This window comes from Cupressus sempervirens, chromosome 5 (genome assembly GCF_028749045.1).
Source record: "Cupressus sempervirens isolate cs-2001-9-10 chromosome 5, ASM2874904v1, whole genome shotgun sequence".
Lineage (NCBI taxonomy): Eukaryota > Viridiplantae > Streptophyta > Pinopsida > Cupressales > Cupressaceae > Cupressus > Cupressus sempervirens.
In genome coordinates this window covers 630,448,076-630,460,198 of record NC_143122.1, presented here as the reverse complement: position 1 = coordinate 630,460,198, position 12,123 = coordinate 630,448,076, and the positions used below count along the sequence as shown (strand labels likewise).

The 12,123-nt window shown below is 35.8% G+C and overlaps 1 protein-coding gene across 1 annotated transcript in view; it reads right to left on the bottom strand.

The window, feature by feature from the left end:
* SDHAF2 (succinate dehydrogenase assembly factor) overlaps positions 1-11,568 on the bottom strand; it is a 51,500-nt gene extending 39,932 nt beyond the window's left edge. The window contains exons 1-3 of the mRNA XM_089832132.1: positions 11,425-11,568; positions 11,210-11,326; positions 10,959-11,085 (exon numbers count right to left, since the gene is read on the bottom strand). Coding sequence (XP_089688258.1) covers positions 10,959-11,085; positions 11,210-11,326; positions 11,425-11,537 — 357 coding nt within the window. The 5' untranslated portion in view covers positions 11,538-11,568. The remainder of the gene's footprint in view (positions 1-10,958; positions 11,086-11,209; positions 11,327-11,424) is intronic.
* Positions 11,569-12,123: the final 555 nt, after the last annotated feature.

The window sequence follows — 12,123 nt, the reverse complement described above, 5'->3', positions numbered from 1 at the left end:
ATTGATGAACTAGGGTGGGTGTGAACCACCAAAACTTCGAATGTAGACTAGGGAGGATCTTCCACCTCCAAACCTATGCACGAACTACCTTTGACTCCGAAAATACAAAGAAGAGTCATATACATTCCATGATGATTTGATGTCCAGTTGTCTCCTTATAAAGGCATCCAAGCATCTAGAAAGTTGCAATATGCACAAGCTAACAATATCTTATTATTATTTTATTAATTGGGCCCATTTTATTTAATAGTTAAATATAGGTCATTATTTATAATTTTGAGAGCACTTAATTAAACCATTTGACTAAGTCACTTATGAAAATTGGGGACATTACACTAGTTCCATTGGGAGTGCAAATGTTTTTCGCCCCTCCAAAATTTACAAAATATACTAAAAGTGCCTTCAATCCAAAGTCCCCTTTGAGTCTATTTGAAACTAAGGTACAAACAAAGCTTGATACATCTAGGGGCACTAGGTCGTGTAAGGGTCACTTTTATAATCTTAAGGTTCAAGGAGACATTCATCAAAATTAATGTCCACCTCCTTTATATTTAAGTTGAAGATGTAAAAGTATGTGAAAAGTTGGCACAAAACCTCAAATACAAGGCTAAGATAAGTAAATTATTAGGTGATAGTGAAGAAAATGCACCTACATCTACTTCTTTGCCACTAAAGAAGGGTCATCAAAGTTCTGCTTCTACTACATTGCAAAGGCAACATGTGCAAATTCACTTATAGTTCAAAGGCAACATAAGCTAAGGGGAAATATAGGCTCTGGGATGCTCCAAACCTACTAGTAAATTTATTCAATGTGAGACTGATGAATGAGGCAAATGATGCCATTGTCAAATTCTTTTCTAATGGCATTCCATTCCATGTGGCTCACTCTCCTTATTGTAAGGAGGTTATGTCAAAAACAATAAGCATGGGAACATCATATGTGCCACTATAGCAAACTAAATTGAGGAGAAGAATCTTAGATAAACACCATTCCAATAATAAATATTAATTGAGAAAATGAAGGATTCTATGTCAAAAGTAAATGTTGCATGGTCATGGATGTGTGGATGGACATTAGGCACTGTCCACTGATTCATATAGTGATCACATGTATAAAAGGCCCTTATTTTTTGAAGTTGTTGATTGCTCAAGGCATTGCATGCATATTGATTTTTCATATAGATCCATGAAGATACTAGAGAGGAGGTTGGGCCAAAAAATGTGGTGCAAGTAGGAAACAAATGTGACCCATGTGTGTAAAGTTGCAAAGAAGTTACTTGAGGTATTCCATAGGCATATTCGGTGGAGTCATTTTGTGCATGCCACAAGTAATGCACTCAAGGACATGGAAGAAATTGATTGGATAAACAATTGTTAGTGATGCTAGAGATGCACAAATATTTATTTGCAACCACCATACTTCACATCCACTCTTTAGGACCATTTCCAAGAAGGAATTTTTTTAATGTAAAGACTAGATAGGCATCCTATTCCATTCTCTTAGAGAAAAATCTTGAGTTGCAAGATGCATTGGAACTAATGGTTATGACAGCAGAATGGAATTGGTGGATTGTGAATCCAAGATAGAGCAAGGGAAGAGTGTGAAGGATTTTGCAACGAGAGATGTTTTATGGGGTGATATAAAATATATTGTCTCCATCATCACTCTAGTCTTTAAAGTGATTAGATATAGGAAGCTGATGCAACTAGCTTGGAGAGGTGTGAGCGTATTGATACAATGCTTGACCAAAGGAAGGTTGTTAGGTGACAAAAAGATCCAAAATTGCAATTTAAAAAAAATAAATATGTATCCAATCATTCCTCACAAATTGGAGAAGCTCATAACTTCTTTGCACATAGATGCCTATACATTGACCTTGAAGTGGGTGCATGCAAAGACTTGGTAGAATAAAGCTTATTCAAATGTTGAGGTACGACAATGTTCATGGCCAAACAAAAGCATCACTTGTACTGAGTGGAAAATGATTACCATTCTTTCGGAATATTCTAAGGAGGCCAATACAAAAAGAAAAATTATAGCATAAAGGACCCAATTTTGTGGTTGACAATGCATGGGCCTACTTTGTTGACTACCTCCTTATCCCTTCATTTATTGTCCCGGGTTTTTAGTTTCTTTGTTGTTGAGAGGAACTAGTCTACTTATAGCTTCATCAACTCCATTAAGAGGGACAAACTACTTTCTAGGATGATAGAGAGGCTTATGTCTCTATATAATACCTTGAATCTTATTGATTGCAACATATTATGTATGAAGAGAGTCTAGTACGAATGTAGAGCCAAAGGAGCTAGCATAGGTTGACAATGATGCTACACAGACAAGGCTAGTTGGTATTGGGTTGAAGGAATTTGAGCATGTGAAATCTAGTAGTTCTAGTGATGAGGAATTTTAGGATGATTAGTGGGATCATTTCAGACCATTTTGTCATTTTGAACACTGTAATGATTATTATGAAATTTTGGATATAATATAAATTCCAAATTCTACATTTTCGTTGTTAATCTTGACTTCAAGAGTTCAAATGTTCAATACAATCATTGTAGTGTGTTTAACTTTACTATTCAGTAGTTTACTGAGTATGTCATATATTCCAATGCCAAGAGCTTCTCACAAGCAGTATCATATCAAACCATTGGTGCTAGGTCGATAATAGTCATAAAATATCCAAAAATAAAAGATACCAACCTATGCACATCAATATGAAAGATTTGCAGTTGGAGAGAAGGTTAATGTAACTGCAAGACTTCAAGGTACTGTTCTCATCAAGATAGTCCACTTTCCTATCTCCATGCACAGTCAAGAGTTCATCCTTCCATGTTTCAAACACTTTGGCCCCAAGAGGCAGAAAACAAGGTTGATAAGAGGTCCAATGCTTTGTAAGTTCGATTTTGATTCAGCTGAAGAAGCTTTTAGACTACTGCTTTATCAAAAACCAAGGAGAAACAATTACAAGAATGTGATAAGTATGGGAAAACAATAACAAAAACACATACAAACATTGGCTCAAAGAGAATAAAAAACACACCTCAAAATGATGAAGAGGAATGAGCTCAAAGATTATTTTTCCAAAATGACCACTCTAATAAAAAATGTGCAAATGCTGTAGTTGGACAGGAGGTCAACGAAATTGCAAGAAGACTTCAAGGTAGTGTTCTCATCAAGACAGCCCACTTTCCTATCTCCATGCATAGTCAAGAGTTTGTCCTTCCATGTGTCAAACACTATGGCCCCAAAAGGCAGAAAACAAAGCTGATAAGTGGTCCTATCCTATGTAAGTTCAATTTTGATTCAGCTGATAAAGCTTTTAGAGAACCGATTTATGAAACAACCAAAAAGAATGATTTACAAGAATGTGATAAAGTATGGGTAAACAATAACAAAAAGACATGCAAATATTGGCTTGAAGAGAATAAGAAACACATCTCAAAATGATGAAAAGGAATGAGCTCCAACATTATTTTTCCATCATGATCACTCTACTCAACCAAAGGAAATTAAGCTATGGGAGTTAATTATGTAGGAGTTGATGAAATCCAACTCCGCAGTCACCAAGATCACCTACATGCAAATAGCTTGCTGAAGAGAAATCGAAGAAGCAAGAGCTTGAAGTAAACAATGCAAGAGAAAATATTTCACAATAGGAAAATGAAATTGCTATGTGAATTGATGAATTTACAATGAGAGAGAGACCGCTTACAAAGACCTCAAGGAAGCTTGTAGAACAAGCTGGAAGGAGGTAGAAGATAAGGTTGACAACTAAGCACTCTTCCACAAAAAGGTGGAACATGCTAGAAGGAAAGAAACTCCCGTGTTGTCAACAACTCATCACTACAGCTATTAACTACTAAATATTAAATAAATGCATTAACCTAAGTAAGCTTAAGTAAATAGAATAAATAATTAATAAATAATTAATTATTTACTCTAACAAATTATAGTGAGTGCAATAGTCATGAGTGAAGTTCATTTTGATTGCCACATTCTGTTAGGCAATGCACCCATAAGCAGGTTGCAGATTTGAACAAACCTAAGAATTCCATATGACATCCTCATTGGTTTGAAATATGGCCAAGGAAGGATCTTTACCAGGTCTGAATACAGTTGGGACTTTCTGTAATTGACACCCCTCTTATTTGCAGATGCCTTCCACACGTGGAATATGAGTCACTGAAACATTAAAGAAGGGTGAGTGCTGGTTTTTTTAATGTAATGATGAGAAGGATCTAAATATTAGAAAGTAATTGGTAAAATATTTGCTTATTATTAACAATGATCAATAGATCATTATATAGCATATACAAAAGAATAAATGATGTTTCCTTCCGAAACGATCAATAGATCATTATATAGCATATACAAAAGAATAAATGATGTTTCCTTACGAAACGATCATAAAGAATAGAAACATTCTATTCTAGCTAACAACTAATTTAATATTAAAAACAATCTAATATTTACAATAGATTACAAATAGATAACCATTAAATAATAATAGACAATAATAGAAGCTATCTATTATCGTAATACCCTCCCTTAATGGTTAATCTATCCATGACATCAAGTTGTCCTCTAAATTTGACAAACTTATCTGGACCTAGAGGCTTGGTGAGAATGTTTGCAGTCTGATCCGCTATAGGAACCTACTGCAAGTCTATTGTCTTGTCTTCAACCAGCTGTCATATGTAGTGATAGTGAACATCCACATGCTTGGTTCGTTCATGGAAGACTAGATATCCTACTAACTTGATAACGCCTTCATTATCAACAAACAAAATGGTTGGTCCTACTAGTGACATTCGCATATCCCCAAGCATCTAACAAAGCCAAATAACTTCACAACCTGCCACAACTATCCCTCTATATTCAACCTCTCTAAAAGAGAAAGAAACTACTTGTTACTTCTTACTGGTCCAAGTGACGGCACCGGATCCCAAACTAAACACATCTAAAAGTTGGCATTTTATCAACAACAAATCGTGTGCCCAAATTGAATCTGGGAACCCACCAAGTCTAGGATTAGAACTCTGAGAGTAAAGTAATCCATAATCTTGAGTGTCTTTCACAAAATGAAGCACACTCTTTACAACTATCCAATGATCACACTTGGGAGCTGTCATAAAGCGTGAGATGTAGCTGACTGCAAAGTTGATATCAGGTCTAGTAGCAGAAAGGTAAATGAGGTTGTCTACAAGTTGCCTATATGTAGTATCACCAACTAGAGAAAACTCTTTCAACTAGAGTTCTAAACTTCTTGAAGATAGTAAACACATCTAACTTCTTTTCAAGAAAATATACCCACATTTTTCTACTGAAATCATCAACAAACAACAGAAAATACCTAGACCCAAGAACAGAAGGAGTAGCCATAGGGCCACAGATATCAACATGAACAAGCTTTAGTACTTGAAAAGCGCACCATAAATCGACAATAGGAAAAGGTGTGCGATGTTTCTTCCCAACCTAACATGCATCACAAACTCCAAGTTGTGTCTAAATCTTAGGTAATTTGAGGAAAAGCTCTTCCTGAGCAAGCTAAGAGAGATGATGCACATTTAAGTGCCTCTACCATTGATGCCAAAGTGAGCTGATAGAAGACTGCCGAGCAGCCATAGCTAGGTCCTGAGAATCCTCAAAATCAACAAGTCTGAAAGACCATGATCCTCAAGGCCAATTGCAACAACAAACTAAGTATCCCTATCAATGATGGTGCACTAATGTGAACTAAAGGTGATATCCAACTGTGGAGAGTGTCGCAACATTTGACTGCCTGAGAGTAGATTGATTTCCATCCTTGGAACATAGTACACATCAAAGAAAATGAGATTTCTCCTAGCGGACTAAATCTGAATGTTGTCTTTGTTGACAATAGTGTACTCTTCCCCTCCACCATAAATAACTGCATCTGAAAAAGGTTGGTAGTCAATAAACCAGTCTCTGCGACGGGTGAAATGACAAGAGGCACCTGAATCAATGTACCAGGTAGACGACTTCACACGATTTGTAGGTCTTTTAGCCATTAAGGCATAAAAGGAGGATTCTATTTGCTTAGTGTGCTCTGCACTGATCTCTTTGGACTGCAAACCTAATTACTTAGCTTGGGAACTGGTACAAAAAATTAGGATTTCAAACAAAAATGTCTTGGGTTCAAAGAAGCTTCAAAACAATGGCAAATTTAGCAAAACGAATATTGATTCTGGATGTGGATCTAATGCTGAGGGTTTAAGAAATCCTAGACGTCGCATAACAATGAACGACGTCCACTTTAAATGGCAAAAAACCCATTGTCGTGTTTGCAAAAAACGTGCAAATCCTGTATGCAACAAAACATGGCTGAATGGGGTCAAAAAAACTCATGAAAATTGGATGCAATTTGCAGGAGACATGTCATGCGAGTTGTAGAGGAAACTGGGCTCGATTTGCAGAGAAAGCTAGGCGTGAGTTGCAGAAAAATGCCACCCAAAAAAACGCAATTTCAGTAGACGCAACCATGAAAATTTCAAAAGAAACAAGCCAATTTTGACAAGCTGAAATTTTTCAAAATACACTGAAAACTCATTTCAAATTTTTATTTGAAAAATTTGTTAAAAAAGGTACTATGGCTCTAATATCATAGACAAAGTAATTGGTAAAATATTTACTTATTATTAACAGTGATCAATAGATCAATATAGACAAAAGAATAAGCGATGTTTCCTTAGGAAACAATCATAAAGAATAGAAGCATTCTATTCTAGCTAACAGCTAACTAAATATTAGAAACATTCTAATATTTACAAAAGATTACAAATACATAACCATTAAATAATAATAGACAACAATAGAAGCTATCTATTATCATAATACTGTAAGCAGTCTCATATGAGAATTTTAAAATGCTAGGGTAGTGACTTCAGAATGGGTTGGTTCACATCCCGTTTCCTTCCTTCATGGATATTAGTGTCTACAGATTTGTCTTTTCCCTGTATGCTTATGAAGTGTCCTAGTGACAGAGTGGAGATCATGAAGTACTATATCTAGGCTTCCAAGTTCTAACTTGTTACAGGGTAGGCACAGGTTGGCAGTGGGCTTTCCAATTCATTTTGGCATCAATAACTGTAAGGTCACATGCAGATTCAAAGCATATCAGTGATGAGATTTCAAAGTTAAACTCCAAACATTTTATGAAAATAAAGCATGTTGCCCCAAAGGTTTTATGTTTGAGTGGTTAGGAAACAGAAATAGAAGAATTTTGTGTGAGACAAAACACTTGATCATATTGATTGTGGATAACAAACAATTTATTTAAGATTCAGAACACAACAGTCACAAAGTAGCTGTATAAACCTGCAGGAAGAATAGATACTATGACTGTAATATACCAACATCCCCCCTTATTATATTGATCCAAAAAAACGTCAAATTCACCTTGCCCTAGTGATACCCCCTTAAGACTTAGAAGACAAACCATGTTGGTTACATAATATGAATACATGTTTTTTTACATGCTTCTGAATAAACATAACTTGAACCAAGCAGGGCTCCATCAAGTTGTCTCTTGACCCTCGAAAGATGTATCTTTAAACTATGTTCTTAAGCTCTCAGTCTCAAATTCTTGAATCATAGCCTAAAATTATTCAACAATGATCCCTAAGAGGTACAACTGATCTCTATTATTTTCTAATGACCACAAAAGGGTATTAATTCTTAACCATATACTCTGAAGTTTGTTGGACAACAATCCATAATGGGCTAAGCACCAAACCCAAACCAATTTCCAAAACATAACCTTCACAATATATGCACGCTTCAAATTTGTCGACATGAAAATGAATATTTCCTGCAAAACATGAACCAAAAAAGCAAAAAACGTTCCTCATGCAAAACACCATCTAAAACTGAGAAGCTGACTTGAGATGACAGAAATTCCTCCATTCTGTGCTGCCACTAGCCTCCAACAATGACCCTGCTATACTTTATCCAATTAATGTTTTAGATGAGCTTTTGGAGGCTTCGTCTTAAAAGTGAGGATTGTAAAAATGTTGTGAATCCACCAAACCATGCCATTCCATATTCTAATCTAAATGGCTTCATTCCTTCGTTGTGTATGCTCGGAAATGGAGACTATTTGACTTTGCAGCCTATAAAACAAATCTCTGAAAGTGGTCTCCATGCCAAACAAATTTATAATCACCCTACTATTTTTCCCTCCCAGAGGAGATCTAGCAAGGTGCCAAGCTTCCAACGTCTTGAGAATCTCCATATCAAGCCATCCTCTAGATGTGAAAAGTCAAGTAAATTCCATCTCACACTCCCCCTGCATGAACACTAGAATACATTGGACTTCTTAGTCCACCAACAAAGAATGCAGTCTATCCAATCACTTAGAGATGTCTCCAACCTCCTGCATCACCACTACCATAGAATCTAAGTCTCGGATGTTCCTCTAAATTATACCAAATGGATTCTATTTGTTTGGCTTAGGCATCTTAATAATGATTCCTTTCGAATCACTCAAATCCTCCTCGTGAATATGGACTGGTCATGGGGAACTCTTGCATAGCCAAAAGTGGTCGTCGTGCATGGGAGGGACCGCCTTCTTCTTGATCACGATCAACACTAGGCATAGTTGCCTATGGAGGACAAGGTTGGGTATTGACAACCACCACCACCAACTGCTCTATCTCATATTTTTTAACTCCGAAGGCTATGAATATGAAGAACTTGGTGAAGAGAATGTTGGTAACCCAACCATAAGCTCACATAGTTTTGGCCAATGATCAATCCACTCTACTAGCAAGATAGTTTCCTTAGCTAATGTAACATTCTTTGTAATACCCTCGCATTTGCATTCTAATGTGTATATTTTTAGACAAGATCTTAAAGTTAAAGCTATTGTATGATGAATTGTACGATGAACTTGGCACATCAAGGATATACTAGAGTTAAATGCTTGTCATACAAAAACGAATTGGTCCGCGTATAACTTCTTCCACTCTATCAAAAGTAATAGTCTTCCTTGCATGCAAAAATGCTTTGCAACTTCAAAATTGTTAAATTTCAAATTATTGACAAATTTAAGCTTTATGTTGGGATATTGATCCTAAAACATCAACCAAATTGATGAGGAGAAATAAGAGGGATTCGTTGAAATTCCATTGGATGAGGCCATCAATCATAGTGGCCTTAAATCAAAGTGAAACTCCAATTTTGATGTGTTGTAGGTAGCTGTTGATGCGGGGCAACATCATACTTTCTATGTTTTCTTGAGATTGTCATTTTGTAGTTCAAACTTGTAGCGTTTGATAATATTGTCGTATTTTTAAAATCCAAATCATATGCACATTGACCATATGTTATAAAAGCAATTAAATTTTGAGATTTGACATTTGTTAATTAGTTCAACTCTCATGTGAACTCTTAACCCAAATCTAAATTGTGTATTAAGGATCTATAATGTATATGATGAATACCTTATCAATATTCTCATATGAATATTTCAAATTTTCTTTTAAAAAACATTTTCTAAATATTTATATAATTGTTCTCTTTGTCATCCCCTAAAATGGCCTCACAAAAGTTCATCTTGGAAAGCATGTACCCCCTTTCCAGCCAACCCCATCCCAGAAACTTGGAACATGGGATTTAAGCCATGATATGATATGATAGATTTTAATGACGTCCACGAGACTAAAGTAGTCTATGGGACCCATGCAATCGCCCTCCCGAGTCAGGAGCCAAACTAGTCAGTTGCAAAGTTTTGGTTAACTTGTTTCTTCTTCTCTGAATTTTGATAATCAACTCCGCTGTTCTCTTCACTTGATCTTCCTCAAATAAATAGTTGAAGTCCTTGTTCTGCAGAATTTTTGTATAATCAGATCTGATGTCGTTGTAAGCCATGATCCATGCCATCTTAAAGTTATGTATCATAAAACCAAGATATTGTTATGAAGCTACCAAAGGAACCAGAGATAAATCTTACCATGAACATATACAGTTGTTTTTATTGACAGCCATGCAACCCTCTCAGGGACTGCAAAGACAATAACATTTCTTTCAAGCTTTGATGTATTTGTTTTCAGCTAAAATGAAATGGTGGATATATTTTTCAGGTTAACAAGAGCATATAGGCCTAAACAAATCTGCAAAAATTTCAGAGTCCCATTTCTAGCCTCATTCATTAGTACAGTATTGATCTCACTTGTATTCCTTTTAAGCTTAACTAGAAGGGTATAAGGAGAACTATTCTGTAAGAATCAAGCAGGGCAACAAAGGGGCCAAGCCTTCAATTTAAAGCAATGTTCTACTGAAGGCATCTAAACCAGCAACACAATTAAACAATAATGGTACAATTTAATTCAACAAATAACTATTCTGTGAGAATCAAGCAGGATATCACATGTCACATGGGCAAAGCAAAACTTCAGAGTCCCATTTGTAGTCTCATTCATTAGTATACTATTGATCTCACTTGTATTACTTTGTAGCTTAAATGGCAGGGTATAAGGAGCAACTATTCTGTGAGAATCGAGGAGGACAACAAAGGGGCCAAGCCTTCCATTTAAAGCAATTTCTACTAAAGGCATCTAAACCAGCATCGCAATAGAACAAAAAATAATGATACAACTTAATTCAACAAATATCTATTCTGTGAGAATCAAGCAGGAAAACACATGTCAAAGACGCGAAGCCTTCCATTTAAAGCAGTGTTCAATTAAAGGCATCTAAACCAGCAACGCAATTGAACAAAAAAATATTGGTACAATTCGATTCAACAAATAACTATTATGTGAGAATCAAGCACGACAATACATGTCAAAGTGGCCAAGCCTTCCATTTAAAGAAGTGTTCTACTTAAGGCATCTAAACCAGAAACGCAATTGAACAAAAATGATTGGTACAATCTAATTCAACTAATAAACTCAAAAGAAAAAGAAAAGTAAAAAGAAAGTTGTAGACTCACGAGCTCTAGAAGATCCACAAGGGCTTTTAAATTGATTTCATCGAGATCCTGAACATTTTCCTCCACCCACTTCCCCAGTACCAAATCCAATTCCAGAAAACCCCTCTGCTTGCTTCTATACAACAACCTGCATGCTTCCCAAAACCATGCAAGATGTCCAATTACGAATTTTACATAAAAGTAAAGCAAAATAATTTCTATGAAAGCTCGTCTACCATTCAAACAGCCACTGATCGTTCAGCAATTTCTACCTATTCAAAATACGGCGCCTGTTTTCATCGGGGACGTTGTTTGCGGAATTCGAACTGCCAACCTCTCTGTCGGATGAGAACCACAGAGATAATCCTGTAGTTGGGTTTCTATAGATACTGTGAAGAGAATGGCATAAATAGAGATCAGTCAGTACCAGCGTTAACATGAACAGGTTGAATGAATTTTTTCTCTATCTGTGTATATATTGACTTGCCTATCATAGGAAACGATCCGAGTTATTTGAGAAAGGTTCGAGGTTCGATTGGCGTTGCGTATCAACTCTGCTGCGGGTTGGCACAGTCTTAATGCTCTTCTCACAGCAGCCATCGGATCTTGACAAAGCAAATTTGTATGTTGTAACAAAATTGACAAATTCGATTGTTATATGTAATTTGCTTATGGAGGCTGGAGCAAACCCAACATGCGTGGCTTAAAGGGAAACACCACCGCTACCTGTTTGATTGTATGTTGTGGCCTTTGGGTTTTCCACGCAACTTGAGAGACCTACAGTGTGGGGATTAAATTTGGTTCAATGACTTTCTTCTCTAGTGATAGATGGGATGAATGAAGAAGATCCTTTTGATTTCTATTTTGACAATATATAATAATAATAATATTAATCAAAATTTGGTTGAATGACTTTTTTGTCATGATAAATTAATGAAAGATTTTAATAACAGGTCAAAGTAATGGAATGAATGAAAAGGATAATTTTGATTTCTATTTTGCACCTAAAAAGATAAGATATAATAATAATAATTAGTATTATTGTAATGAAAAGTAGATAGATAAGTCTTCCTCAAATCGAGTCGCTCTCATCTGGTTCATCTTTTTCTATCATTTCAAGATTTGCATCTTTCAGTTCAGCTTCTATGATATAAAGTGAAACAAAATGGAGTTAACCATAGCATTT